This window comes from Coprinopsis cinerea (assembly GCF_000182895.1).
Source record: "Coprinopsis cinerea okayama7#130 chromosome 5 map unlocalized cont3.5, whole genome shotgun sequence".
Lineage (NCBI taxonomy): Eukaryota > Fungi > Basidiomycota > Agaricomycetes > Agaricales > Psathyrellaceae > Coprinopsis > Coprinopsis cinerea.
This window is the reverse complement of record NW_003307540.1, coordinates 3,414,757-3,442,222: the sequence shown is the minus strand read 5'-3', so window position 1 is coordinate 3,442,222 and position 27,466 is coordinate 3,414,757. Positions and strand designations below refer to the sequence as shown.

The following is a 27,466-nucleotide window of genomic DNA, read 5'->3' as shown; positions in this document are numbered from 1 at the left end:
ATAATGGATCGAGGCGCGTCCCAGCTTGGCCGTTCCGTGGATACAGGTCAACACCGCGGTTGCTCTCCTCGAAAAGTCAAGCCAAGGTGACGATTCATCTTTATGGGGTCAAGATCTTTTTCACACGCAAGCACAAAGCAAACGATCTTAGCGCCCATCCGAAATGGGGACGTGGAGGCAGTTGAAACGAAAATCGCATTTACTATTGAGAGTATATAGGAAACATTGTTGGCAACGAACATGAGTACCGACAAAGGTCTAATTGGGGGTGGGTCGCGCGAATCCCGTCGTCGAGACGGCGTCGCAATTTGGAACCAGAGTTGCAGGGCCAGGACCTTCTTGGATGGGATTGCATCCAGGGAGACTCGCAAGATCTAAAGGGTTTAGCTGAGCGTCAGAAGGTAAAAGACAGAACCAATTAAGTGAACGCTTACAGCCTTCAGTCACTTCGTCTACGACAGGTTCTTGAACACACTGGTTCATTTCGTCATCGGAGATAGTCGTGAGCTCCTTGCAGTCATCGGGGAAGTCGCCCCGATCTAAGCAATGGTCCATCGCCCTCTGCAGCGAATCACCTTCCCAGCCGAACACGTAGTCTCCGTGGTGTCCGTATCCAGTTCTTATGTGGACAAATAACTCTGATCAGTATCGTCGACGATGAGGACGGAATCAATGACTCACGGATCACCCATGCTGAGAACGAAAGGCTGGTTCCCGCTCCCGTCTTCCTCCCACAGATGGTTGAAGGCTCGAGTATCCCAAACGGTCTCCATAAAGAGAAGGGGGATACGAACGGGATGGGTTTCTGGGCATTCGCCGCTGAGATAGAAGATCCCTTGGGGAGGGACCTTTGCCCGGAGGAACGCAACGTGGCTCTAGATCCGTAGCGGCGTCAGTGATCTACAAAATAAGGATAATAAGAGGCAAACGCACATGGTGATCTGGACTATCCAAGTTCACTCCATCCCAGCACCTATTACAGTTGGAATTGAGGTTCGAATACAGTTAGACCACACTGAGCACTCACGATGGGAAGAAGATATTCGCTCGGATACCACCGAGGCATTTCTTCTTCGGAAGGTGAATGCTCTCGAACGGACCAACGCCCGGTGCGTACGCCCAATCGCTGAATGGCACGTCGTCCCAGCATCTGTACGTCAAGGCATACGCTTCAGGGCTGTCGGCGCGAACGTGATCGTAGTTTCGGATCATAGGGTTCCCAGTAATCATCCTAAAGCCCTTCATCGACAGTTAGCCACCGTCGCAAAATACTATTTACCGCCACCACATACCTTGCGGAACGCCGTAACAGGGAGGTTTCCAGGTGGCTGAATGTAGTAGATAGTCATACCGCCGTTAGGCCGTCCTGTTCCTCCGTTCGCTGCTTGAGGAACCTGTTTTGACGTTGGCTTGAATGTCAAAGATAAGGATCAAGGCTTTGCTCACTCGAATGAAGCTTCCGTTAGGGTGTTTGAAGTACATAACTGCCGTCCAGTAGTTGGACTTGTCCTCCTTGAAACGACAGGTGGTACAGGTCGACGTCTCGGCGATGTCGACATTAGGATCCATGCTGATGTTGAAACTACAGGACAGGATCAACGACGCCCGCCTCTCGAGATTACGATCGTCAAACGTACGCATTCTAGGCGCCATGTCAGATTTATTGTGTTAATTCGCTTTTTAAAAAATCGACTTACTCCTCCAACGATTTGGTGAATATGGGGCGAAACTTCGCCAGGCGTTACCAGGCTACGGAAGATTTGTCAGATAATTACTTGGATATAATATGAGAGGAGACGTACGGGTCAAGACGTTGTGTAACCAGTTGTGAGCAGGGAAACCTTAGGAGCCCGTTCGCAGGGCCAATTGCAGTTGCTAGCGCTAGCGCCAATGACCAGAACATCTCGGAAGTCAGCACGAGAACGAGAGCAAGGGCGACGCTTCGAGATAAAGCCACGCGAGATAGCCTCTAGTCATAAGATCCTCATGAAGAACCACGAGAAGTGGTAGCGCGTATACAGAGAAGCCATGCCCATGATAGAGAACTCATGAAGGAAGAGGCCCATTCGCCGATAATTCATCCAAGCTGCAGGCCTTGAGCGTTGGAGAGACCAATCGCGTTTCGTCGGAAATACTAATCGAACCCGACTTACGTTGTGGAGTGATGATGCAGTTATCACAGAAGGCCCCGTGAAGTTCGAACTTGGTAGAAGCTCTCCACCCTATGGGTTCCGTGGTCGGCGTGACTCCAATCCCGCACCATTGCCGGACTGGAAGCTAAATTGAACGCAGTCTGCTCAAGCACGGGAAGATGAGAAGTCCAGCCATAGCCAAAGATCCAAAAGGTATATGCCGTCCAGGAAAGTGTAGCATAGCGCTGTGGGTGTCCTGTGAAACAAGGTGAGGTAAAGGACGGCATGAAAGCGAGAGACAAGTCGCCAACCCCGTGTCTGTCGGGGCTCGTGCTTACCCTTGTTTGCAGGGGGCGTTTGGAAGTCCGAATATCGCCGAACGATCCGAGGGCCAAGACCGCGCATTCGAAATAAGCGCCCACCCCACTTTCCGTGAAGATTTGGCGCTTTGCTGAGTTTGCTGGGTTGTGAGGATAGCACATTGACCTTTAGGCGGCTCCGAGGAGCTATCAGGTACTCCTAATACCGCGGTATACAGAGAGGCAACCCCATACAGCCTCGAGGATAGACGACGCTGCCTGACCGGGGTAAATCAGACCTGTCAGAAGCCTAAAAAGACTGGAGCCAGAGTTCGAGACAAGAGAGGTCTATGTGAGCGCTGTTTGTGATCTTTATTCTTGGATGACATTGAACAGCTCTTCGCACCATGAAATCAGGAATATAAACAAACAGACGGTCGACCTAACCCTACCAAACGATGTCGCATTCCTAACGCCAGACTGAGGTGTCTCCAGCCAATCAGAATACCACTGAGTTGGAATGTCCGGCGTTGCCGAAGGTCCGGCAGAGCGGCAGCGTCCGTAAGTCCGGCCGTCCGGCCACGGTCTAGCAACGTTTCCAACGTTTTTCGCTGCGGCTGGGCCGTCTACTTAGTCTGAAGGCTACCCTACGTATACCCAGCGCTTAGTATACCAGAATCCGAACGCATTTAGCCCACCGGTACGCGCTACCCCTCGGTTTTAGCGCTTGCGGCATGATCGCGTGCCGTGGACGGCTGGTTGATTAGTCAGTCCCCGCACGCTCCAGGTAAATTCGATCCAACATCGACTGGGAGGCCTTAGTCCCGTTAGAAATATGTCGGACAGGCCCAAGTAGGCATACCGAGCAAGCCTTGCTTCTAGTGTACGCTCTGGATCCAGGGAACCTCGACTTCGCTGATTGAATCCGTGCTGACTAATCTAGCGCCTTCCAAGCCTATGTTTGCCTCTGTCTCTAAATAACGGCTCGGAAACCTCATACCTACTCCCAACTCGTAAGTCCCCTGGCGTCTCTCCCATTTTCTTCTCCATTCATCCCCTTGCCAGACTGCCGGACGCCCGGACCGACAGACTGCCGGACATTCCAATTCCGAAGTGTTCTCCAGCCAATCGATGGCTGAGAAACACAGGAACCACACAAAGGAGTACTCAGATAACGCGATAAGTAGTACTATTGCCTGTTTACTGCGGCGATGGTGCTCCACTGAATTGGTATCATGCCATCGCATTCCCCACGTCGTCTCCAATCGAACGTTCCGCCATCGGACGTGCGCATTAGGAGAAATGTCAAGAGTCTCTCCTAAACCTAAGTTGAGACATCGCCTTCCCTCACCAATCGCCACTTTAGACACGACGAAGTCCAAACGTTTGACATGCTCCGCGTTGTTCAAGCTGCATTCCAATGGGACCCAGGTAGGGGTATGGCCCGAGTTCCGTAGGTGTGAGGACTGCCGTTCAGTCATGGGACGAACTCAATTCTGAGTCCTGACCTTCGATTTTCATGGGTAGTCGAGATGTGTGATAGAGCCGCGGCAAGCTTTTGTCGTGACCTGCAATGAGGAGACATATGAATCCTTATCTGGTATCTAGAGACTCCTCAAAGGCGTTCGGACGATAAGATACTCGCATAATCGTTATCGGATTTCTAATCTCCTGTGATCCCTATGATGTTGTGAATACCGAGGAGAGGTGAGCTCATGGCGTTGCCTACGGTAACGAGTCCTCGCTCAGGGTCCACCGGCGGCAGGAAACGATAGTCGCATTTGGATATCGTCCGAAATCGCAAATCCTCGAGAAGGTCGTACCCCGTACCTCGTCGTTGCTTGATCGGAGAAGAACTGGGGTCTGGGTAGAGTACATTTTAGTTCAATCATGATATTTCTGATGACCGCACCTCATCGAAAACTTGCATCTTTGGATTCAAAGAAAGCAATCCAAACCGGTATACCTTTTTCTTTGAAGTCGGAAACAAACGGCGTCCACCGCGATTATGCAGAGGTCAATTCGATGCAAGCGTTCATTCAGCGTGTCTAGCAATCGTCACAGTTGGGGTTCGAAATCTGACCACCTATTACGACCAGGTCAAAGATATCCTTACCCAAAGCAATCAGCGTGTATGATTGATTCGTAAGACCACTTAACAGCATCCCTTTTTGTTCAGCGAACATCGTTGGATGTGGAAGGCGATTCCTCCGAGTCGCAAAGGCCGTCTGTCCGCAGTCACCTCACCTGCCATCGATTTCAACCAATCCAAGTCTCACGTATGCTTTAGCCTCCCAACGACATATCAGATAGGAGATGACGGCTCCAAAAAGCTGATAAGGAACTGGCACTTGATTCGCCACAGAAACCAAGTGAGACCGTAGACCAATCAACCTGAGGTAGTCATCCGGCGCCATTTCGTACTTACATGATTGGTGAAGCCGGTGGTGAGGATGCTGTAGTCCTGTCTCCTTCACATCGGATTGTGTGAACCTTGAAGTTTGGAGCGACAACGTTAAAAGCTAGTTATGGATGCCCGAGGTGGAATACTTCCGAAGTCTGTGTACGTATTTCATTTCGAGTCGGCCGTCCTGGACAACAACAGCTACGTTTCGGAGGGCTCTGTATCAGGTCATTGAGATGTGGAGGGTCTAGCAATAGTATGCTCATCCAACGGACAGATCCTTTCAAGGGGGTAATACCACAGCCTCCTCGTACCTATGTACTGATACCCTCCCGCTGGTAAAGTGGAGATGTTGTCTGTCAGCACAGAGTCTGACATGGGAACAGCAGCGAAAAAGCCCACGCTAGAACACCTTTGGAGCTCTGTTTAGGTTTCAAAGTCGCATGTCGGTCAATCTGAACCGGACCTATAGTTCAAGTACGAGGAGGATGTAGTCGTAAACAGCCGTGAATATTCATTCTCCCGTGGAAAGCTGCGAAACTGAACGATGCCTCATTACGAAAGCGACAAGACTGAGGTAGATTGGATGGAGGTAAGAATCACAGAGAGCATTCCAGAAAACCAAGCGACATCCGCGACGCTACTTGAAGACCCCAATACACCAGGCTGAGGAGTAGTCGATACAGCCTGGAGGGCAATAGTCATGCCTGTAGTAGGAAAGTTCATGGATGATGGCGAGGACCCTGGATCGACATGCTTCCGGCGCTCATTCCGCTCTCGGGGGAGGACAGCCACTCGCGAAGGTGCCTTGCGGGGTCGATGAGTGAACCCTTAGTTTCCATAATGCAAGGAGCGACTCGCCCGAGACCCTGACCACCTCTCTTGGTCGTCACATTGACGAAACAATCGGCTCCGGCAATCATCCATTGGTCTGTGGATCGCATATGGTTCTCGCCAGCGTCTTCTTAAACGTGTAGAACACGCTGTTTCCTCCCGCCTCTGTCGTATTATTTGGGAAATATTCCAAATATCTGCCACACGCGCCGACTTGGAGGGTGTTCGCCGTCCCAAGCTGTACCGGTGACCGTACCGGTTTCTTACCACGCGGTGATATTAGGAGGCAAGTACGAAAAAGGTGCGACGTCATGCCTTGGAACTCGGGTGGAAGCTATTCAATGTGTACTGAGCTGGTACATAGGAAAGTATCCCAAGGTATCAACGCAAACTACCGTAATGATAAGTGCCCTCCTAAATCAATTCACTTCGGGGAACTTTCAGCAGTCTGCGAGTGACAGGAGGGGAAATTTCTCAGTGAACGGAACCTTCCGCGCGTCTTAGTAGGTTGGTGCCTTACTTGGTTACTTTTGCGTCAGGTAGACTACCGGATACGATGTACCAGGATGTACCCCATTTTAAAACACGTTCCCGATGGGTAGGCGGGCTTGATCTAATCCTGGATTGTAATCAGTTTACGAGACTGCGCCAGCAATCGCTCCTCGTGGCCATACTCATCGAACGTAGTGGGGAGATTGTGCAAATTGGGGCTAGAAATTACTGAAGGCGTGTAGGAAGGACCGGAGCATGTTCGGACCCATATCGTGGTGGGCCTCTGAGTAAAGCCGACCTTTGTACATCGAGAGGCACTCCATTGTCTGCGACGCTAATCTTTAGGTCAATCTACAGTGGCTAAAGTGTTGGAAACCCTCGCGCCAACCCCAGTGACAAAGAAACTGAGTACATAGAAGGGGGCGCCATCAACGCGGGACGCCGATCTAACCACTCATGACTACCTGCGGCGATGTTGGAAAATACCTATTTTGGTGATATCGGTTGCCTCGCGTCCTGTTCACAATGCCGTTTCTTTCTTCCTTTCTCTCTCCCCATTTCTTTCGCTCTTTGCATACAGGAAAAAAATACGTCTCTAACCAAAGCGCCTAGTAACGACTGCTATGGTCCACTACGTTGCTGTTGGAGCTTATGGAGCGATTCAAATCTTCACTGGCGACTTCCGCCTCTTCAATCATGTCGGTGGGCCTCGTGGATTACGACCAAAAAGGTCTAGTGCGCTTACTCGGTGAAAAAATTACATCCTTCCAATGTTGGCACAGATTTTGATCGGTTTCTTCCCTTGCCCAATTCGGAGGAATTTCCAGGAGTAATTAGCGCCATGGGGAGGACAAGTGGTGTGCGTTCTCCAGCTGTGCTCGTTGGTGGCTCAGGGCATGGGCGGGCGGGATTCGATTGTCCATTCCACCTGCTTTGCCATTCCGTCGCGCTTGCATAAATTAAATGAGGACGAAAGGATGAAACAAGGCGAAGTCGGTGGTCAGTGCAAATGGACCGTCGTACAGTTCCTTGCCAACCCCACGTGGGTGCAAACGTACCCTAGAAAATTAAATGTATTTTTTTGTCATTTTTTGTTTTCCAAATGAATAAAGAAACCGACCCGAAAGAATGGCGACGGAGATCTCGATCCACATCACTTTACGTACATTGACTGGACCACCAAACAACTTTCTCGTCGAGTACATAACTCGAGAAGTGTATTGGGCCATGTCGTACTCCCCAAGGACCTTCGTCTAACCTTCTATCACCAAACGCCGCCATGCCTCGAGTCGAGAGCAAGTCGCACACCTCTTTGCACCAAATCTCTCCCTACCCTACACATTATCTTTCCGAGTCGACTTCCAGCGCTGCACCGTCATCAACCACTTCGAGCTCTACTGCTGACGCTACCTCCAACAAATCACGATCTGCCTCCTCTGGCACAACTACCTCCCCTCCACCGAAGAAAAAACACGTTTGCCCGACTTGTGAACGCGCATTTACCACCAGTGGCCACCTCGCTCGTCACACCCGCATCCACACCGGTGAACGGAACCACAAATGTCCGTTCCCTGGCTGTGAGACGAGATGCTCCCGCCAAGACAACCTTCAACAACAGTATGTGGTCGAGATGTTTCTTTTCATCGATTTTGAGGCTAATCTATCTAATGCAGCTACCGTATCCACCTTTCCCCAGGGTCGCGACGGGCTGCTACTCGTTCGCGAGCCAAGGGTGGCTCCAAGGTGAAGGCAGCCTCAGTTGAACGGCCAAAATCCCCATCTCCTGTATCGAAGCCATCGACGCCGCCTGTGCAGAGTCTCCACCCGTCTCCTCCACTCACTCCTCCCACCCTAGAGACCTCGCGGCTCTACCCATCTGCTCTCACTCCTCCCGATTCCCCTCCTCCCCTTGCCCAAGCGACACTGCCAGCCACTGCGCAGCTCCACCACGAAACAACGTCACGATACTCGTCTGCGTCATCATCTCCTCACACACCCTACTCGTCTTACAGCCATGGCTTGTCTGCAACCACAGACTCGTCCGGTCTCGCTGATAACCAGTACGGCTATCCTCCCACTACGGCTACGACGTATCAAGACCAATCGTCGTCCCTGCACTTCGGCTACGTCAACACAGCGCCTCCTAGCGTTTGCCACACCCCTGTAAACAATGGACCCCCGTCGTTCTCAGCTTATCCTAGCCCTCACCAGGACTACGTATCGCAGCCCGCCCTCTCGAGCTCCTTGCAGCACCTACAGTCTCGAGATCCCTCCCCAGTTACCTTCTCTTCCCGACATTCGTTCTCCTCCAACTCATCGCACGGGTACCCCTACTCGGTGACAGGTACTATCACCCCACCGTCGCCTGCTTCGACGCACTCTATCGCGTCGTATCCTTCTGGCCCATCGACCCCGACCTACCCCGCCTACAACGACAACCAGGTCTACCCTTCGTCGCTCGCCCCTGCTCATGACCGTTATTCCCGACGCGACGATCGCTCACAGCCATACATCCATCACCCTCAACCCTTGACTTCCGATTACTCTTATCACCCATCACTCGGTATGGGTCAGGGTGTCTGGAAATCAGACACGATGCGCACTAGCCTTGGCATCGTTCAGTAAGCGCCCATGGTCATTTCATTGTCTATGCCACTCGTCTCTATGCCCGTATGGTTCTTACTTCCCCATCTTCGCTTATGACCTCCATGCCTTCCCTGTCTACTCTATATTTTGGTTGTTTGGTGGACTTTCGATCTCGCTTTCGTCGCTTCCTTGCTATCGTATATCATTCTAGTCCCGCCTCATCGCACATACTACATACATCTACCTCATTCGCATCATCATTATCATTGACATTGCATACACATACAATAGCGCTTCCACTTCAACACATTGCTATCTATTCTACGATGTAAAATATATTGACTCTCGATGTATTTACTTACTACCCGCATGGCTATCTTATATTCGGTTAGAAACGTTCACCGCTAGGCGTGTTTTCTTGGGGATCAAGCCAGAGTCTAGTCTGCGATTTCAATGGAGTCAACAAAATGTCATCTTCTCATTTTGCCTCCGCCATATCGGCGCTTGGTCGGTAGGATCTGACGAAACTCCTAAAAACGGAAGCTTCAATCCCAGGGGCTCACGGCGCGAGGTGGTGAGGCTGTGTTTTCCCAAGACGTTTGCTTCTCGACTGCCCTCCTCCTCGGCGTGTACAATCTGAACGTGAGGAGGGGAGGACTTGTTCACTTCTCTCTTCAAGCCCTCAGCGACATCGCCGCGGACGCGCTCACCGAGGAAGCAAACTTGGATTCCTCACCATGTGCCCTCCTGAACACCCCAATTCGACAGGCTCCAGGTTAAGAAAATTTTACTTCAACGCTTCTTTCCTTATCGAAGTGGGGCAGGCGGTTAACGACCCCGTGGTATCAAAGTATTCACCGGTCTCCTCAGAACTTCGCGCTAAGCCCACAAGGTATACTTACGTCTGTCTGAGTACCTTTATACCTTAATTACGTCTAGTGGTTGAAGGCTTTCCAGCTTGGGTCCTCCAAGCCATATGCATCGGCAGTCTTTTTGACGCCTATAGAATCAGTCAAGCAATCAAACACCTTTTGGGGGGGACATGGTCACCGGACTCTTTAATGTCACGACACCTGCTTCTTTCGATTAGCGCTCAAGGTCCGGTATCCGAACACACCTCTCATATACATCCTTCGCGATACAGAATAGCTGATATACGACGACAACAAATTCGAGAAGGGCAGAAACAACAGGTATAGCAACAGCGTCGAGATACCGTTGCCAAACCACTGGATTGTATAAGTCGTTTTGGGCGCGATCACCTTCGAGTTCCTCGCGACTCAACCCAATGCGAACAAATATCATTCGGTCAGGTGAGCGAGCGTCGCACTGCTGCCGTCGGGATCCCGGCTCACCTCTATGTTCTTTTCCAACGGCGTTCTGCCTCGTTTATTTGTGCGCCGGCTGCCAAGATCCGTACAATTCGCCGTGAACAAGAGGTGCCGCCACCCGCAGCAGTTGTTGGAAGCTATGGTCCGAAACTTACGGTCTTACCTGGCTCACAGCTTTCTTGAAGGGCAATAGGTCTTATGTTTAGATTTGACACTCTTACGCACTTGGCGAGACATCACCAGGCAAGGAGACGCGTCTGGCTTCAACTTTGGATATCACGCATGCTTTCTCTCTCTCTCCGCCTCGTTGCATTCACAGATCATTCGTCGAAGAAGGTTTTAAACTCATGTTTGATCCAAGTGGTTATCACTACATGGAGTTATCCGAACGACAGTCACCGGTGCTTCGTTTCTCCGTTCGCGGTTGTGCACTGGCATCCACTCGCGGGACCAAGCACCATTTCTTTCGACTTTTATCCATCTTCATCACCCATGAGCTTGCCTCAGCCCTCGATGACGCTCCGTCTTTGACACGGGGACGTGTCCAGAGCCATTATCCAGGGTCCTTCAGCACGAGAATCTGAAGCAAGTCCGACATCCGTTCTCTCTGTCCAGTCGATCGTTTTTCGCCGTTTCGGATTGATATCTTTTGGACAGATTGGTGGGACTAGAGACAGTTATCTCCACCTAAGAACTCTCTCCTGACCTCACAACCTCACCACTCCTGCGTGTTTCTGTTCATTTCCTCTCTCCCATCTCGCGGAATGGCCCATTCATTCACTTTTCCGATCAGTCTTTGTCGCGATGGTCCTCCTCATTTTCCTCATAATCAGACGGCCTATGATCAGCATCTCCTTTTTTGACACAGCAATTACTAGATTCTAGAGCCCAAAGGCCTTTTTGTCCCATGCACAGTGGCCTACGTCGATTTCCGCTCTAATATCCACCCCCCTCGTTCCCTCTCGTTATAATCACTTGTTTCATCCTCATCTCGAGCGATCGCTCTCTCCTTTTTGCGACAATTTATCAACCACCTTACCACCCACGAGCATATTTTGGTCCTTTTACTTGACATTTCGCTTACTGCTCTTCGCCAAATTTTATCATATCTTTGCATGATGCTGTCTCCTATCTCTCTCCGCTTAAGTTACCGGACTAAACGTGTATCAACCTTCTCCGACCTTTCGGGGGCACGATCTTCACAGTCGAACATCGCTTGGCACTTTGCCTGTTCGCGAAACCAGCACCTCGAGGTTAAGGCGTGACTTTTGCAGTCATCTTCTGTCTTGTTCACCCGCCCATTTCCCATTTCATTCCGTACCCGTTAACAAACCCGAAGAGTATCGAGATGAAATGGCTATACTCGCGTACATATACTTATCTTATGTCAGAGGTCAGTATTCCAGAGGCTTTACTCGATTTTGGCAGACTTTTCTACTTGGCTCACATCCGGTGAACATCTCAGTATCCTTTCCTGTGGTTCCACTAAGCCATAAATGGTTAAATGTCCATTGGTTGTCAGCCAACTGGAGCCCCAGAGAGAGGGTGATCCGCCTGTCGACGTACTTATGTCTGTCACCCACATACATAAGAGGTTCGAACGGCACCGATTGACCTCGTGTATCTTTCATATCACATTCGTCTTTCCGTTCATTCAGCTTTGGCGACGGAAAAATCGCTGATGATCTATACCACGCACTTGCGTTGAGCGAAAAGACCAAGATCCTTTCGGCTCGCATTCACTGGACGGGTTTCTGAGTGGGTATTATCACAAAAGCCTCGAGTTCCAGCCATGTGTGTGTTCGGAAGAGCCACCCGGCGCCACCACCCCGATGCTGAAATCCGGTGAATTGACTTGAGAGTAGTCGTCTCATGCTGTTGACAACAACACCCAAAATTATCGCAAACGGGCAGAGCGAGGGGACGAACTTTCTTCTATCTGAGCCTGTGGAACAGCTGCGCCAGACTGAGAAGCCATCATGACCAAACGCCATCATCTCAGCCCACGAAATGAAAAGCTTAATGGATGCGCCGCTCGGGGACTCGGATAGATAAAGGAGGAATGGGCCCAACGACGGGGAGATGGATAGTCTGGCGACTGGCCTTTCCTGCGGCGTATATGCTGGAGGCGAGGACACCTTGGATGACGCACCCTACCCAGACGCGAGGGAAGCGAGTCTGGAGCATTTCTGTGGCTCCATTCTGTGTGCCTGATGGTTGAGTAATACGTAACAAGCTCGCGCCCATGAATTCGCCCGTCCAGACCGCAAAGTTTGCTGAGGATGTCGAGACTGAGGCCGTAAAGCTGACCTCGAGGATATTCTCCTTTTGAGCCCCAAGGTGTGGCGAAAGCGAACAAACTCACTGGGTTACGAAGGTCTCGTGTCTCTGAAGACACAGCATCTCCCAATGGACCGATCCTGATGACCATGTTCACTCCACTTGCCAGCAGTCATCCATGAACGTACGGGCACCTCAGCTAGGTAAACGACTGTAGGCACGCCTCTAAAGTCTCGAAAATGACGAGTGGACGCTGCTCGTCGAGCTGGGAGTGCTGGAATGAGGTGGAAGGGGCGGCCCGCTATGATCCGTCTCATTGTTTGCCAACAGCGTCTGGAGCTAATCTGTGCCCTTTTTCCGAATCGCCACATTGCTCAATCTTTCTTCCGCCCTCTTTGCACTGAAACGACTTCTTGCCTTTGACTCTCTATCAATTCCTCTACTGGAACGACCCCGAATGATAGGAGGACTTCTCTCACTGTCGCATCAGAAAAAAAGTCGATTCCGGATCCTGCAAGGACAGGCCGGACCAACCCCAGCAGGTCAGCCCAGGGGTAGGCCACCTGCCCAACTAGTGCGCAAGTTTGGGATCCTGCGCCGGGAGTGGGCAGCCTGCCGAGGTTGGGCAGGTTGCCCTACGGTTGAGCAGGCCTGGGCAGGAGGACCTGTCCAGAGCAGGACCCCGGCAGATACCACCACCGATGTACACTGAAATCTGTAGTAATCTCAAATATCATCGGAATACACACATTCATCAAAAATAAATGCATTACGGGTAAACTACCGAAGGCGTACAAAGTAATAGAGGCTTGAAAATTCAGATCTCGACTCACTGCTCGAGGGCTTCGACACAAAACGAGTCCGTGTAACAAAACCCGAGGGTTGAGGGAAACGAGGCCCTTCTGCCAGACTCCTCCATAACATCCCCCACTATTTCTCGCAGCGACCCTCCCGTAGCTTCGGCGGTCGAAAGCTCAATGCTGTTGACCGACTGGAGGCAAATAGCTATCCCGCCTTTGCTGAAACGTTCTGAAATGCCGTCCTATATGGTGTAGCCAACTAAGAAGGTCGTGTCACACCCAAAAATGCAGCTCGTAACGCGCCTGGGACCTAGATCCATCGCTCGAGCACTGGCGAGTGCGCAACGCGCGCGACTGTCAATTATTCAATCAAATAGAGCAGCGATCCGTTGTCCTCGTCGCTGGCGCCAGTGCCGAGATGGGTGAGCACAGTGAGGGAGATGATGGGGGAAGGGAAGAAAGGGGAGGGATGGGGAACGACGCGTCGCGTTGGTTGTTTTAAGACGGCGACGTGATCCGCCGATCACCGATCGGACTTTGAATCGGAACTGGTTGCCACCCTTGGGCCTTTAACTTTTTTAAGTTCTGCTGTCATGACCGCGAATTATCTTTCGGTCAGAGGTATGTATTTAATTCTCAAGTAAGTCAATAGTTCCAAAAAATATCTTAGGTACCGCCTTTATGAAAGAGAACACTTGGGCAGGCCAACTCTTGCGCAGCTCAGGACAAGGCAGGATGCCATCGCGAAAGCCAAGCCAGAGCCGACTAGAGCCGGATGCCGGCGATCAGGTCAGGATCAGAGCAGGATGGGAGCTGGCTAGCGCAGCCTGCCCAATGCTGACTCCACGACTGAGTTCGCTCCCGCCGCCTGCTTTGACATCCTCTGAAACGGCTCAGGCCTGAAACACCTGACTTCACCAGGTCAGCTCACGGCATGCAGGAGCAAGCCCTGATTTGACCTGCCTGGGCAGAGCCAGAATCGACTTTTTTTGTGATGCGATCTCGGTTCGACGCTGGAGATTGAACCTCGTCGCTCTCGTGACTGTCAACCCTCTGGGATCTTGCTATGTACCGTCTCGCGGATTTACCTCGTCTAACTGTTGGAAAATCTTCTCCAAGGATCGACTTTACCCCAGATATGGGCGATTGAAGTTGTAACGAAGCTTCAAGTCTCGGATCTACCTCTCGCGTAAAGTGTACATCCCACTGCTTCTCGATTCCTTCCTCCAGGTGCCCCTTCTTCACGAGGACCGCAATAGCCTATCTACGTGCGCAGCTTACACTTCTCTGAGTCTTCCTCTGGCGTCACACCACGTTCTCTAGGCTTGGTGGCTTCTTCGAACCAATTAGAATACATCTCACGAAGCTGGGCGTTGGATCTAAAGTTCGCTCTATCCGAAAATTCTACAGCATCTCTTCTTGGTCTCTTCTTTCTCCAATCAACGGCTTTCGATGCTTCATAATAGATTCACAAAACCACGTTGCCGTCTGATAAGGTTTTCTTCGTTCTGAACTATAAAAAGACTCTTTTCTACGTGTTTCTCTGGTTTCTCAACTGTGAATTTCGAGAGGAGACTACGATTGCGAGTAGTATGTGGTGGAAGACTCTTGCTACGCTCACCATTGCGGTGCCTCAGGTGCTCGCACTTCTGCGCTTCCCATGCTCTCAACTTGTGACTGAGCGTCTCGATCCGTGAGTTTTTCACAGTGGATACTCGATGGCATTTAACTTACGCCGCCTTTCCAAAGCCTGGTGACTCCAGGTCAAGTCTCTCCCCATCTTCACCAAGTTGTCGGAGGAGTAAGTCAAATCCACTTCCAATTAATATCGCAGTCCCTGACGCACCCCAACAGAATGCGTAAGATCGAAGAATCAACGATTGAGAAGACCAATGTCTCTTACACTTTCCCGTAGCTTCAACCTCACGATGGACATCTCCAATGACATCTCGAAGATCGCTACCTGCACAAGTTGCCGCTTCGTCGAGAACAAGTCCAACTATTGGACCGCCGTCTTGTTCTTCAAGCACCCGAACGGCAGTTACATTCGTGTAAGTCATCTACTGCACTCAATCGGAACCATCTCACGAGAAAATCATTAGGTTCCCCAAATGGCCAACCACAACACTGGTCCCGGTTTACAAGATGGTGGTATGACTGTCTACTACTTCCAGCCTCCTGGTAACACCAGAGTGACTGCCTTCCCTCCTGTACGTGCCTCCAGAGAGTCGTTCTCGCGATACTCACAAGCCTCCTAGGGCTTCCGTATGATTGTCGGTGACCCCATGCGACGAAGTGCTGCTGGTATCCCTTCGAACTCGCCTCAGATGAAGGCCACCACTTTCCGCTGCTTCCAAGGTAACAACATCGGAAACGCCGTCCCAGGAGACTCGCCCGATACGTTCGCTTTCCCCTCCCAGCCCTGCTCTGGTGGTATCCGCTCTAACATCTACTTCCCTGCGTGAGTATCCACAACTCGTCTAACTTTATCTTCGCCGCTGACTCGATCGCTCAGATGCTGGGATGGGAAGAATCTTGATCCCCCTGACCATGCTAGCCACATGGCTTGGCCGAACGGTGGTTTCTTCGGTTCGAGTTGCCCATCGTCTCACCCAGTCCGCATGCCCCTTCTCTTCCTCGAAATTGTGTGGGATACCCGACCTTTCAATGACCGCTCGCTCTGGCCTGCGAGCGGTCAGCCCTTCGTCTTCTCCATGGGCGATCCGTAAGTGTCCTTCCGCATGCCAGCCATCGCACCTGCTCACTCTGCACGCGCAGCACCGGCTACGGACAACACGCAGACTACATGTTCGGATGGGAAGGCGACGCTCTTCAACGTGCCATGGATACTTGCACCAACCAAAACGGTATCCCCACCGACTGCCGCACTCTCACTGTCCAAGGCATGAACGCCATGAACCAGTGCAAGCAACACGCCAAGGTCCCCGAGGAAGTCGAGGGAACCTGTACGTCTCTTCCTCTCCCATTCAACTATACTCCATCTAATCCATCCCCTTTATAGACCTCCGAGAGCTCCCAGGCTGCAACCCCATCCAAAGCGGACCCGCCTCCGCGACGATGATCAGGGAGTGCAGCGCCCCGAGCACCGTCACCAACAAGCCCGTCCAAACCATCGCCGTGCCCATCGCCACACCCCCCTGGCCTGTCTGCGGCAACGGCCAGCTCGAGCCTCGATGCGATTCCGTTCCCGTTACTTTGACTCACCCTGGTTCCAACCCCCACATTACGCCTATCACCATCCCTCCGGGACCTGTTGCTCCCACTGGTGCTCCTTCGCCCAACCCTCCTCCTCCGGCTGGTAGTATTCCCAAGTTCGGTCAGGTAAGTCGCAACGTGAATGTATGACGAGTTGCTTAACGACTGACCTTAATTAACCTTTATAGTGCGGTGGATCTGGTTGGGGTGGCGCTGGTGCGTGCGAGTCTGGTACGACTTGCCAGAAGCTCAATGACTGGTAAGTTGAAATCCTTGTCGCTGGGTACTCATTTTTGACATCGCCTCTCAAGGTTCTCTCAATGCCTGTAAGCGGTCATCTGGTAAAGATTTGTGTAGTAGTGTAGGCCAATTCATTATACGTTCTCTGCTTCTAAGACCTGTTCACTTCCGGTATTATGGAGATGGAAAAATGCGAGCCTGGGGTTTCGAGTTTTTCGTCCCAATCCACTCGCACCGTTACAACTATGTAGGGTCCTGAACACATTGGCCAACGCCGGGTTCGAACGCGGTTACCGGCAAACCTTCGGCTTGGCTTTCGAAGTCAGACGTGCAAAACAAGTGCAATCAACACAGCCAGCGGTCGTCGCGCCTGGCGCCTTGCGCCCTGCTTGTTCTCCAATTTCACAGTACTGTTCAACAATCATTCGTCCGGCCTAAAAGCTCCAAACTACGCTACAGAAGATACATCTTCGAAGAAGTCTGACGATCCTCTGTGCCTTTCTTGACGCTTCTGGTTGGCGTTGCTATTCGAATCTGGCTTTTACGATCTGGTGCACCATCGACCATCAGTATCTCGTGGACTGTAGAACTGTTTTTGCAAGGATCTCAGTTTGTACTTCGACTGGAACGGCCAGACTCGCGATCAGCGGGCGAGCCTAATTACGGATCTTTGACTAGGTTCTCTGTCGGTACGGTTGGGGGATCCTTATATCGCTAACGCTACCGAGCGCTCCTCGCGCTGCGAAGTCCTTCTCTTGGGACACGTACATTCAATATGTGCTCTAAATACCTCAAATCGGGTGTCTAACCAATCACTCCCCATCCGCGTATTCTGTCCTGCCTGGTTCCCGCTATCCGACATTTAACAGACGCGATTCTTTCTTTTAATAGAACACCGTCGCATGGGGTATTGTGCACTATTCTCACTCGTCACCCAGATCTAATTCATTCGCATCTTTTACGCCTTTCGTTATTTAACCTGACGCATTCCCCTTCCTCGTCTCTTTCCCTTCCTTTCCCCAGTACTCACTGAGGTAGCCTCTCTCGAGTTAACATCATGTGGTGGAAAGCTCTCGCGAGTCTTGTCGTTGCAGCACCTCAGGTGCTCGCGCTCATTCGTTTCCCTTGTTCTCAGCTTGTCACAGAACGGCTTGACCCGTACGTCTCTTCCTCTTCTAGGACTCGCAGTCGACAATGACATCCATCCTAGGTTGGTTACCTCAGGACAAGTGTCACCGCATCTTCACCAGATCATCGGAGGAGTAAGTCTCCATCATCTATCGAAGAGCTCATCTCTAACGTCGCCAATCTCAGAATGCGTAAATCGCCTGCTCATCACTGGAGAACCCTCTCAACGAATTATCTACAGATTCAACATCTCCATGGATTTGAACAACGACATTTCAAAGATTGCGACCTGCACGACTTGTCGATTCGTTGAGGACAAGTCCAATTACTGGACCGCCGTCATGTTCTTCAAACACCCCAACGGTAGCTACATCCGAGTTTGTCTATTTTTCCATATCTCTCTCGGGCCAAGCTGGATCGCTGACCTCTGGATCACAGGTCCCCCAAATGGCAAACCACAACACTGGACCTGGTCTTCAAGACGGTGGAATGACGGTGTACTACTTCCAGCCTCCCAACAACGCTAGAACCACCGCGTTCCGTCCTGTACGCCCTTTCACTTTGTCGCCACGACTCGACTCATTCCATCATGTACAGGGATTCCGCATGATTGTCGGCGACCCTATGAGGCGTAGCGCCGCTGGTATTCCATCGAACTCTCCTTCCTTGAAGGCGACCACGATGCGTTGCTTCCAGGGCAACAGTCTCGGAAACGGTGTACCAGGTGACGCTCCTGATAGCATGGCGTTCCCGAACCAACCTTGTTCTGGCGGTATTCGTTCCAATTTGTACTTCCCCGGGTACGTCCCTGAATTTTCCGGATCTCTCGCTGGTCTGAACTGACTGATACGACTCCGAAGATGCTGGGACGGGAAGACGCTCGATCCTCCTGATCACTCGAGCCACGTTGCTTGGCCCAACGGAGGATTCTTTGGTACCAGCTGCCCTTCGTCCCACCCCGTTCGTCTTCCTTTGCTCTTCATCGAGATCGTCTGGGATACCCGACCTTTCAACGATCGATCCCTTTGGCCCGCCTCTGGCCAACCCTTCCTCTGGAGTATGGGTGACCCGTAAGCCTCGTTCTCCACCATACATTCAGTTTCTGACGGCCCATCTTTAACAGAACTGGATACGGTCAACACGCTGACTACGTGTTCGGTTGGGAAGGCGATTCACTCCAGCGAGCGATGGATACCTGCACGAATGGGAATGGCATCCCCACCGACTGCAAGGTCTTAACCGTCCAAGGCACAGACGCGATGAACAAATGCAAGCAATTCGCAAAGGTTCCCGAAGTGGTCGAAGGGACCTGTAAGTCGCCTTTCCCCTCTTCTCCCCCACCACTACTCGCTCACTGTCCCCGCCCACAGACCTCCGAGAACTTCCAGGCTGCAACCCTATCCAGAGCGGGCCTTCCTCAGCCACTATGATCAGGGAGTGCAACGCGCCTTCCACTCTGACTAACAAGCCAGTCCAAACTATCGCGATGCCAATCGTCACTCCTCCCTGGCCTGTGTGTGGAAACGGCCAGCTCGAACCCCGCTGTGACTCTGTACCTGTCACGCTGACCCAACCAGGCTCGAACCCGAATATCACGCCTATTATCATCCCTCCTGGTCCGAGCCCCGCTCCTGGCCCTGGCCCTGGACCTGTTAACCCTGCTCCTCCTCCCGCTGGAGCGATCCCCAAGTTCGGACAGGTTCGTAACTATCCGCATTATTTGGGGTTTCTGGTACTCACAAGCGTCTCTCATAATCGGTAACAGTGCGGTGGTAGTGGTGTAAGTTGTTTTCAAACGATGTCAGGATGGGGAAGTGACGCCTTCACTCTTCACAGTGGACTGGTTCAGGTAGCTGCGCGTCGGGAACGACTTGCCAGATACTCAACGAATGGTACGTCGCATTTTCACGTCTCTTGTCACATGCCTCATTCGTATCTTTCTCAGGTTCTCGCAATGTCTGTAAACAGGTATCTTGCCCCTGGTTTAGGTTAAATCTACGAGTTATGGTTCAACGTTCCCTCTTCATGAGTCCAGCTTCTCGTCCTTTTCAATCTATTTGTCTGTACGATTACCAAATTTTGCTTGAGCTACTTGAATTACCTTCATTGAGTCATTTCCCATCTATCGATGAAGCGTAGAAAAGAGTTAAAATGACAATCCCTTCCTTACGTGATTCCTTATTTCCGTCTTGAATGTCAGCCAGAGCACGAGGTCCCCGCTCGGTACCCGATTTGAACAGCACATCTGTGCACTGCCCTCGACGAATACAGCACCTTCAGAATCGACTTTTGGTGGAAGCGAAACTGTCCCAGGTCCTTGTTCTTATTTCCTCCATGTCGTTTTCGCATTCGAGCAACTTTACCGTCCATGAGGCGACCCTCCTCTCCGCACAGAACACATTCATCAACGAAAGCCCTTCGCCCAGTTCTGGTGCGTATACCGTCGTTCTAGAGTCCATCCGCGAACTGTCAAGACGCTAACGTACTTCCCTGTAGAGAGTATTGGTCTCCCTTGCAACGTCTTCACGCACATGCGGCTGTCTCTGCAACGCACGAATCTTCCGTCGCAGCGTACGCTCCAAAATGCAAGCCTGGAACTCGCAAGCAAGTCATAGAGGACCTTATCGATCTCGTGGTGCAACCTCCCACGGAAGGTACCTCGCACAAACCTGTTGTATGGTTCTCTGGACCTGCAGGCGGTGGCAAGACCTGTATCCAGCGCGAGGTCGCACGTCGTCTCCAAGCGCATGGAAAACTAGCGGCCACGTACTTCTTCTCTAATCGAGCAGAAAGGAACCCTGGACTCCTCAACAAGTTGGGAAATGCGAGTGGGCGGTATTCCGCAGGCCGGATGCTCGACTCAGTGGGGCCATTTGTACCGACAGTGGCCTCTCAGCTCGTATTAGGCGGTTCGGGGTTGGAGGCATACGTCGAAGGAGCTATACGAGAAGATCCCCTTATATTCCAGAAATCGCTGGCCATTCAAGCCAAGAAACTCATTTCTGGGCCGCTGGAACTTTGGATGAAGGGCGAAATCAGTCGGAGAGGCGATGCAGGACCCTTGCACACCACCTTGTTAAAGAGGCTATCCCCTCTGATTGGGCTCAAGTCGAGGGACGTAGACGGGAAGGCACAAATAGGCACCACACCTCCCGATGTGGTACTCATCGATGGGATTGACGAAATCCGAGATCACCATGAACGGGCCCACCTCCTGGCACTACTTCGAGATTTAGCTCTGGACCCCAACTTCCCGTTTCGCATTATCATTGCCAGTCGTCCCGAACTCGACATTCGCACCATTCTCCAATCACCCTCTTTTAAAGGGGTCGTCTACCACGTTAGGCTGGAAACGTACGATGGAAGCGATGATATCAGGGTCTACTTTTGCGACGAGTTTTCGCGGATACGCGCATGGCATCCTGCCACAGCGTCGATCCCAGAGGGGTGGCCGCCAGAACCAACACTGGAATTGTTGGTCATGAAGGCGTCGGGCCAGTTCATCTTCCCTGCTACGGTCATCAAATTCATTGACAACCCACGCCGGAGACCTCAAGAGCTCTTGGACATGGTTCTTGCGCACCTACAGCTCTGGGATCGTAGTCAAGAGGAGTCTAGCCCGCTTCAAGACCTCTACGAGCTCTACGACCTTGTCCTTCGTCAACCAGATGTAGACCGTAACCTCCTCAAGAGGCTACTCCACGCCATCACGGCTATCTCCTCCCCAGCATCGTACATCAACAGCCCAGAATTCCTCGACGGCCTCCTTTCCTTTGCTCCCGGAACTTCAAGTATCGCCCTCTGCGATCTTCACTCCGTTCTCAACATACCGACTCAGGAACAGGCGACCGGGAAAACCAAAAATAGGTTCATTTTCTTCCATCACAAAACTATGCTCGACTACCTCCACTCTCCAACTCTCACATCTGACCTGTACCAGAGCCCACGCGATACGCACCTCTACCTAGCAGTTCGCTGTGTCGAACATATGACATGGTGGTGGTCCACACGGGAGAGAATGACCAACCGCAACAAGGTCTTCGAATACGCGGCATTTTATTGGGACTTCCACGTGACAGAGGCTCTCGACGGATACTCGGAAGTCGAGCTACCGCAACTGATCCAAGATTTCCATCCCGGGATTCCATGGATGTATGGATTCCTGCACGCCAAGTCCAACGTCGCGCTGAGCTTCGACGCTCAAGAATACCTGTACCGTCTTCTTCACCTTAGGGTGAGTAGCTCATTTCATCCTTAAACGCGCATCCCTTTCGTTAACTCGTGGAATCTAGACAGAAACCGATCAACCGACGTATCCGAAACTTGAGAACCGATTGAAGCATTGTCTCGACGTCTCGGACACCATCAGAGAAGTATATTACCAAGCGGATCGAGATGGACTGGAGAAGTCTTCGATAGACAGGATCGAGTCGGACTATATGGCCAGGCTAGAACGTGTACTTTGCCTTTCTTCTGTTTGATACATTTCTATTTGTATGTACATCACGAACTTATATTTGAGTCGCCGGAACTGGTTCGAAGATGAACGATGTCTAAAAAATCACTAAGGCGGTATGTTCATGGTGAGCTCCGAGTCTGCTCACGCTGCTAGAAGTAGACGGGAAACGAGGATGAGAACCCACCCAATGCTGCGCAGGGACCAGGCAGGAGGGCGAAGCCAAGCAACGTCAAACTCTATATTTCTACCTTGGATTTAGAGCTTATTTCCTCATTCCCGGTCGACTGCGAAAAAATCCATCCCTGCCTTCCATCGCACGCCCTCGAACTTGAAAATATGGTCGTCACTATCCTGAACACCATGTCTTTCACCCAAATTCAAACCGTGGTCTTTTTCGCCTCTAGACGGCTCAATGTCGCCTACGACACCTTCTTGGAGACCAAAAGAAGTGGAAAACCGTACTCGAAGATTCAGGAGTTGATATTCTTGGCGAACTTCACTAATGAGTTGGTGAGTTGCGACCTTCCGGACTGGACTTCAGGTCCTCTGAGGTTTGTGTTCATACATTGACTTTTTCCCCCACTCGACTCTCGAAAAACTCAGAACTCAGCTGTCACTATTATTTTATACGCGATGGCCAGATACAAGAACGTCCAGCTGCCCAACGACTTCCTCGGCGAATATTTTCTCGACGCCTTGACACCATACCGAATCTCGAAAACACAGGCAAAGAACTCGCCTCCCTCAATCAAAAGCACAGGCCAGGGGTCGTGGTGGCTTAACATACTTGAGGACCTTCCACTCGCCAGAGCGAGAGCAGGACTTTCGGTCGAAGAGATTGCCAAGGCGTGTCTGTCCACCGCCCCGTTCTGAATCGTCAATCGAGCCTCGAGACGTCTTTTCTTTTCGCAAAAAAATCTTCCTTCTGCAATTGATTATTTGGTCGTTTCGGGAGTTTCATGATCCTTCCATACTAGCCACTTCAACCTACGATGTCCATACTATCCCTTTCTTATACTCAGATCATGAAATTCGGACATTGTTATACCGCTGTCGCAACCATTCCAAACCACAATGCTGTCTCGACCTCGAACCCTGAGCGAAAATTGGCTCCCAACGTTGTAAACTTATGTCCTATATATCCATCTCTCTCTGACATCCTTGACCTTTAAAAGCCTCTTCTACTGTGATCAGGCCAGGTCTGATTGTCAGTTTGGTTCCCATCAGTCCATCGTCCGTCTGACCCAAGCGAAACCAAACTCATCATCCTTTGCTACAAACCATCACTATCTCGCATGAAGTTCAGAACAACGAACCCTCGATGGCCGCTTAAAAGCCATTTCTCGACGCCGCAAGGGCTATGTACACCTTTTGGACCCCTTTGGGTGCACAAAACCGCGAGCTGAAACGCCTTGGCTTGTCCACAGCATTACGGTCCCTCACCCGGCTGAGCAATCTCTATCTCCACATTCTGATACAAGGCTCTGAAGGTTCGACGAACACACCACTTCTCATACCTCTGAGAGCTATTCTGATTGAGCTTCCCAGGATACCAAGGCCATGGCTCTGTCGAACTCATCGAAAAGCCACAGTCAACCGAGCCGACGGCTGGGTTTGTTGCCAACTCGCCGCCCTAGGTCGTTTCTTCTTCTCAGTTAAACATTAGAGTGAGTCTTCCTTTACTATAGAGACTATCTCTGGCCTGTCAAAGGCGTCCTCGATGCTGATATTCGGTCGCTAATGCGAGCACATGCGTGGCGTTCAATTGTTCGGAGCGGCTGGTTCTCGCTCAGTCTCGTTCCCAGAGAAGAGCTGACCGGAGTAGCCGGTTTTCAGGAAACACGAATAACGCCACCACTTCTCGACGCCATCTCCGCCCAGGATGACTGAGTGGGATGTCCTCCGATGCCCTCATGACTGGTTCTAACCCAGAAAACGGAAACTCGCCATTCGTATGTCGTACAGACCCCATATGGTCCTTCTTTGATCTCGCTGCCTATTCGCGTCGCGTTGGGGCCCCTTGCCATCCACAGCTTGTTTACAGTATTGTATTCTATCCTCTCGCTCCGCATGCTGATAATTCCTTTTTGTTAGATTCATTCCCTTCTTGGAGGGCCTGAGCGTGTGTAGCTTCCCGGGAAAGGTACGACTTTTCTCGCGAACTACAAGGATTCTGAACTTCTTGCTGACTGGCTTTCAAATCCCAGTCTATTATTACGTTCCTGAACGACGGCCTCATTAGCATCCCTCATGTCTTGACCATCTACGGTGCGCGAAACCAACAGCGGGCGCGAGGCCAATCCCCCAAAACTGATACGAAACCCGTCTCCATCCGCCAGGACACTCCCATCTGCTGTGGAAAGTTGAAACACTCCAACATGATAGGATCTATTTGGGTATAGAGAAGCTCATCTCACCACGCTGCGACCTCTCGTTGGACAATCGCCATTGCTAGACGGGGATGTTCCATACATAGGCTCACGATATAAAAAGGCTACTCGAAACGCATCTCAAAGTCAAGGAGAATCCCATCTTCTACTCTCAAGAGCCGACCATGGCGCGTCTCCAAAGCTTGCTCTCCACCATCCTCGTCGCGATTTCGCTCGTCGGACCATCTATTGCCGCGCCAAACCCATCGGCCGACTTTGACATCAGCACCCGTGCCACGGTGAGAGTCGGTCGGCGCCAATTGCCAGTTGAAGCTTTCCATCCTGCTTCCACCTACGAGGTGAGTTCGTCTTCTTCTGTGCTCGATATCGTCACTCACATGTATCTTATAGACCTATGGAGAAGGCCTTTTGCAACCTGAACCTCTCGTTCCTGTCGATCTCCCAACGGAGGCCCGAGAATTCGTCGCTGAGAAGCTAAACATCGATCGTGAATCCGTGGACTATCGAAGTGGATTCGCATCCAATGGTAGGAGGCACGCCTACCTCCGCCAACGACGCGTACGTTTGCGCCTCTCCCAAGGTCTACCTGACATCTCATGAAATCTTGACAGAATGGCATCAACTTTGCCAACGCTGTCGCCAACGTCGCGTTCAAGGACAACAAAGTCGTCTCCTTTGGCTCTTCCTTCGTCAACCCAAGTCCGTCGCTTATTACTAAAATGCATACATGACTTTTCTAACTGCTTTCCTTTATAGACCGCGTCGCCCCTCCTACTCCAAGCATCCAAGTTGAATCCGTCATCCCGACTATCGAAGAAGCACTCGACGGCAAATATAATGGACATCCCACTCGTCTCGAGTACCTCGCCCGCCCAGATGGCTCTGCTTCCCTGACGTTTGCGGTTCAGATCGAGAATCTCGAGCAGAACACCTGGTACGAAGCGTTCGTCGATGCACAGAATGGAGAGCTGCTCTCGGTTGTCGATTTTACCGCCGATGCTGCTGTGAGTAGATTTCAACGCATGTCCTCATATCATCGACGCTGATACGGCAATTCCTTAGTATCGCGTGCTACCCATCCAAAATCAGGCGTTCCCTGATGGCCTCGAACTGCTGGTCGACCCAGAAGATACCACTTCTTCGCCACTTGGGTGGCACACCTTCGAGAACGGAACGACCACGACCACGACTTCGTGAGTCGCATTCTCCACCTCTTCTCTTCTCGTCGCACTAACCAATGTCGATCATTCTAGCGGCAACAACGTCGTCTCCTTCAAAGGCAACCAGGACACTGGCCTCACCTCCGAATTATCTCCCGGCGTGTTCGACTACACCTACGATGATACCCTCGCCCCCGCCGTCCTCTCCAACGTCGATGCAGCTCGCACCAACGCCTTTTACGTCGTCAACGCCATCCATGACTTCGCCTACCGCTACGGTTTCACTGAGGCAGCGTTCAACTTCCAGCAAGATAACTTCGGCAAGGGCGGTGTCGGCAACGATCGTGTCACCATCAGTGTACAGGACGCCTCGGGTACCAACAACGCCAACTTCGCTACTCCTCCAGAGTAAGTCTCGCCTGGAGCCTCTTTCGCATTCGGGTCGTGTGGATGCTGACGGCAACATCGCATCTAGTGGACAATCAGGAAGGTGCCGCATGTACATCTGGACTACGACCAGTGTGAGTACTTCCTTCTATTGCCCACCACTTGTTGCCTGTCGAGGTACTGACGCAAGTGGACGTCCAGCCCAACCGAGACGGATCCCTGCAGAACGACATCATTGTTCACGAAGTTGCGCATGGCATCTCTAACCGCTTGACAGGCGGTGGAACTGCCTCTTGTCTCCAGACTACCGAGTCGCGAGGATTGGGTGAAGGCTGGTCTGACGCCCTCGCAGAGTACGTCTCGTCCATTCTTATCTCGCTTCGAACAAAAATGTTGATGATGTCGTGAAGGTGGACCCAACAGAAGTCTGAGCAAGTCAACGACTACGTTCTCGCTGCCTATGTCTTCAACAACCCTGGTGGAATCCGATCCTTCCCGTACTCGACCAGCAAGTGAGTCAAGTTCTCCTCTTCCCAGGGCGTCCAGGTTCCTGATTTTCCCAACAGCGTTACCAACCCCTCGACGTATGCCAACGTGCAAGGCCAGTTCAGCGTGCACCGTAAGTGCCTTCGAACACGCGCTTAGCGTCACGCTTCTAACCTCAGATTGTCTCATTAGGCATTGGTGAGATTTGGGCAAACATCCTCCACAACGTCTACGCCGCACTAGTCGGCCAGTATGGCTGGTCTCCAGCTGCTAGAACCAACCCCGACGGTCTCGAGGGTAACATCGTCTGGCTCCACCTCTTCATGGACGGACTCACTTTGCAGCCTTGCAACCCCACTTGTGAGTACTGAATCCGCTTTCACTTTCGACATAATGCTAACCATGTATCTTTTCCCGACTAGTTGTCGCCGCACGCGACGCGTGGATTCAAGCCGACGCCAACCGATACGACGGTGCTAACCGATGCTTGCTCTGGAGAGTCTTTGCCAGCCGTGGTCTCGGTCTCAACGCCCGCGCAGCATCATACGTCAACAACTTCGACGTTCCTGAGGACTGTGTGGAGTGAGGGCCTAGTGAAGAGTGTCACTAGCTACGAGACACACCAGTTATCAGGCGCAATCCAACTACAAGGAAGAACGAAGGATAGGACGGGGGAACAGGTCAGCGTAATGTGTAATGTAATGTAATTTATTGTTTACTTTCAGGAATCTCAGTATCGCTGGTTTTCCCTTTGATTCTTGAAGCGTTTGGCCCGCGTGAACCATCTTTTCACCTCACTTTGATCTCGAAAGGATTGCGAAAAGTGTCGACTGCACCACTTC

At 51.6% G+C, this 27,466-nt stretch overlaps 7 protein-coding genes across 7 annotated transcripts; 6 read left to right on the top strand and 1 right to left on the bottom strand.

The window, feature by feature from the left end:
- Window positions 1–258: 258 nt before the first annotated feature.
- On the bottom strand, window positions 259–1,653 carry CC1G_12254 (hypothetical protein; the record flags this gene model as incomplete). Its single annotated transcript, XM_001839254.2, has 7 exons — window positions 259–374; window positions 435–619; window positions 682–875; window positions 934–973; window positions 1,028–1,239; window positions 1,293–1,394; window positions 1,447–1,653. The coding sequence occupies 7 exons, from the start codon at window positions 1,651–1,653 to the stop codon at window positions 259–261; spliced, it is 1,056 nt and encodes a 351-aa protein (XP_001839306.2).
- Window positions 1,654–7,440: 5,787 nt separating this feature from the next.
- Window positions 7,441–8,786, top strand: CC1G_12253 (hypothetical protein; the record flags this gene model as incomplete). The annotated part of the gene is made up of 2 exons (XM_001839253.1): window positions 7,441–7,778; window positions 7,835–8,786. 2 exons carry the CDS (start codon window positions 7,441–7,443, stop codon window positions 8,784–8,786), a joined length of 1,290 nt encoding a protein of 429 aa, XP_001839305.1.
- A 4,965-nt stretch (window positions 8,787–13,751) lies between these two features.
- CC1G_12251 (hypothetical protein) lies at window positions 13,752–14,061 on the top strand (the record flags this gene model as incomplete). The annotated part of the gene is made up of 2 exons (XM_001839251.1): window positions 13,752–13,779; window positions 13,829–14,061. The coding sequence occupies 2 exons, from the start codon at window positions 13,752–13,754 to the stop codon at window positions 14,059–14,061; spliced, it is 261 nt and encodes an 86-aa protein (XP_001839303.1).
- Window positions 14,062–15,086: 1,025 nt separating this feature from the next.
- CC1G_12250 (hypothetical protein) lies at window positions 15,087–16,704 on the top strand (the record flags this gene model as incomplete). Its single annotated transcript, XM_001839250.2, has 8 exons — window positions 15,087–15,209; window positions 15,261–15,368; window positions 15,417–15,619; window positions 15,674–15,883; window positions 15,937–16,124; window positions 16,181–16,500; window positions 16,563–16,633; window positions 16,686–16,704. The coding sequence occupies 8 exons, from the start codon at window positions 15,087–15,089 to the stop codon at window positions 16,702–16,704; spliced, it is 1,242 nt and encodes a 413-aa protein (XP_001839302.2).
- Window positions 16,705–17,808: 1,104 nt separating this feature from the next.
- On the top strand, window positions 17,809–19,595 carry CC1G_14741 (hypothetical protein; the record flags this gene model as incomplete). The annotated part of the gene is made up of 8 exons (XM_002911266.1): window positions 17,809–17,876; window positions 17,984–18,119; window positions 18,181–18,288; window positions 18,340–18,542; window positions 18,603–18,812; window positions 18,866–19,053; window positions 19,113–19,441; window positions 19,548–19,595. 8 exons carry the CDS (start codon window positions 17,809–17,811, stop codon window positions 19,593–19,595), a joined length of 1,290 nt encoding a protein of 429 aa, XP_002911312.1.
- A 481-nt stretch (window positions 19,596–20,076) lies between these two features.
- CC1G_14740 (hypothetical protein) lies at window positions 20,077–23,074 on the top strand (the record flags this gene model as incomplete). The annotated part of the gene is made up of 5 exons (XM_002911265.1): window positions 20,077–20,177; window positions 20,239–21,976; window positions 22,035–22,199; window positions 22,361–22,711; window positions 22,805–23,074. 5 exons carry the CDS (start codon window positions 20,077–20,079, stop codon window positions 23,072–23,074), a joined length of 2,625 nt encoding a protein of 874 aa, XP_002911311.1.
- A 1,009-nt stretch (window positions 23,075–24,083) lies between these two features.
- CC1G_12248 (metalloprotease MEP2) lies at window positions 24,084–27,378 on the top strand (the record flags this gene model as incomplete). The annotated part of the gene is made up of 15 exons (XM_001839248.2): window positions 24,084–24,091; window positions 24,296–24,344; window positions 24,444–24,469; window positions 24,695–24,929; window positions 24,982–25,149; window positions 25,203–25,290; window positions 25,348–25,595; window positions 25,654–25,784; window positions 25,845–26,159; window positions 26,227–26,272; window positions 26,340–26,491; window positions 26,549–26,650; window positions 26,705–26,757; window positions 26,817–26,984; window positions 27,047–27,378. The coding sequence occupies 15 exons, from the start codon at window positions 24,084–24,086 to the stop codon at window positions 27,208–27,210; spliced, it is 1,953 nt and encodes a 650-aa protein (XP_001839300.2). The 3' UTR covers window positions 27,211–27,378.
- Window positions 27,379–27,466: the final 88 nt, after the last annotated feature.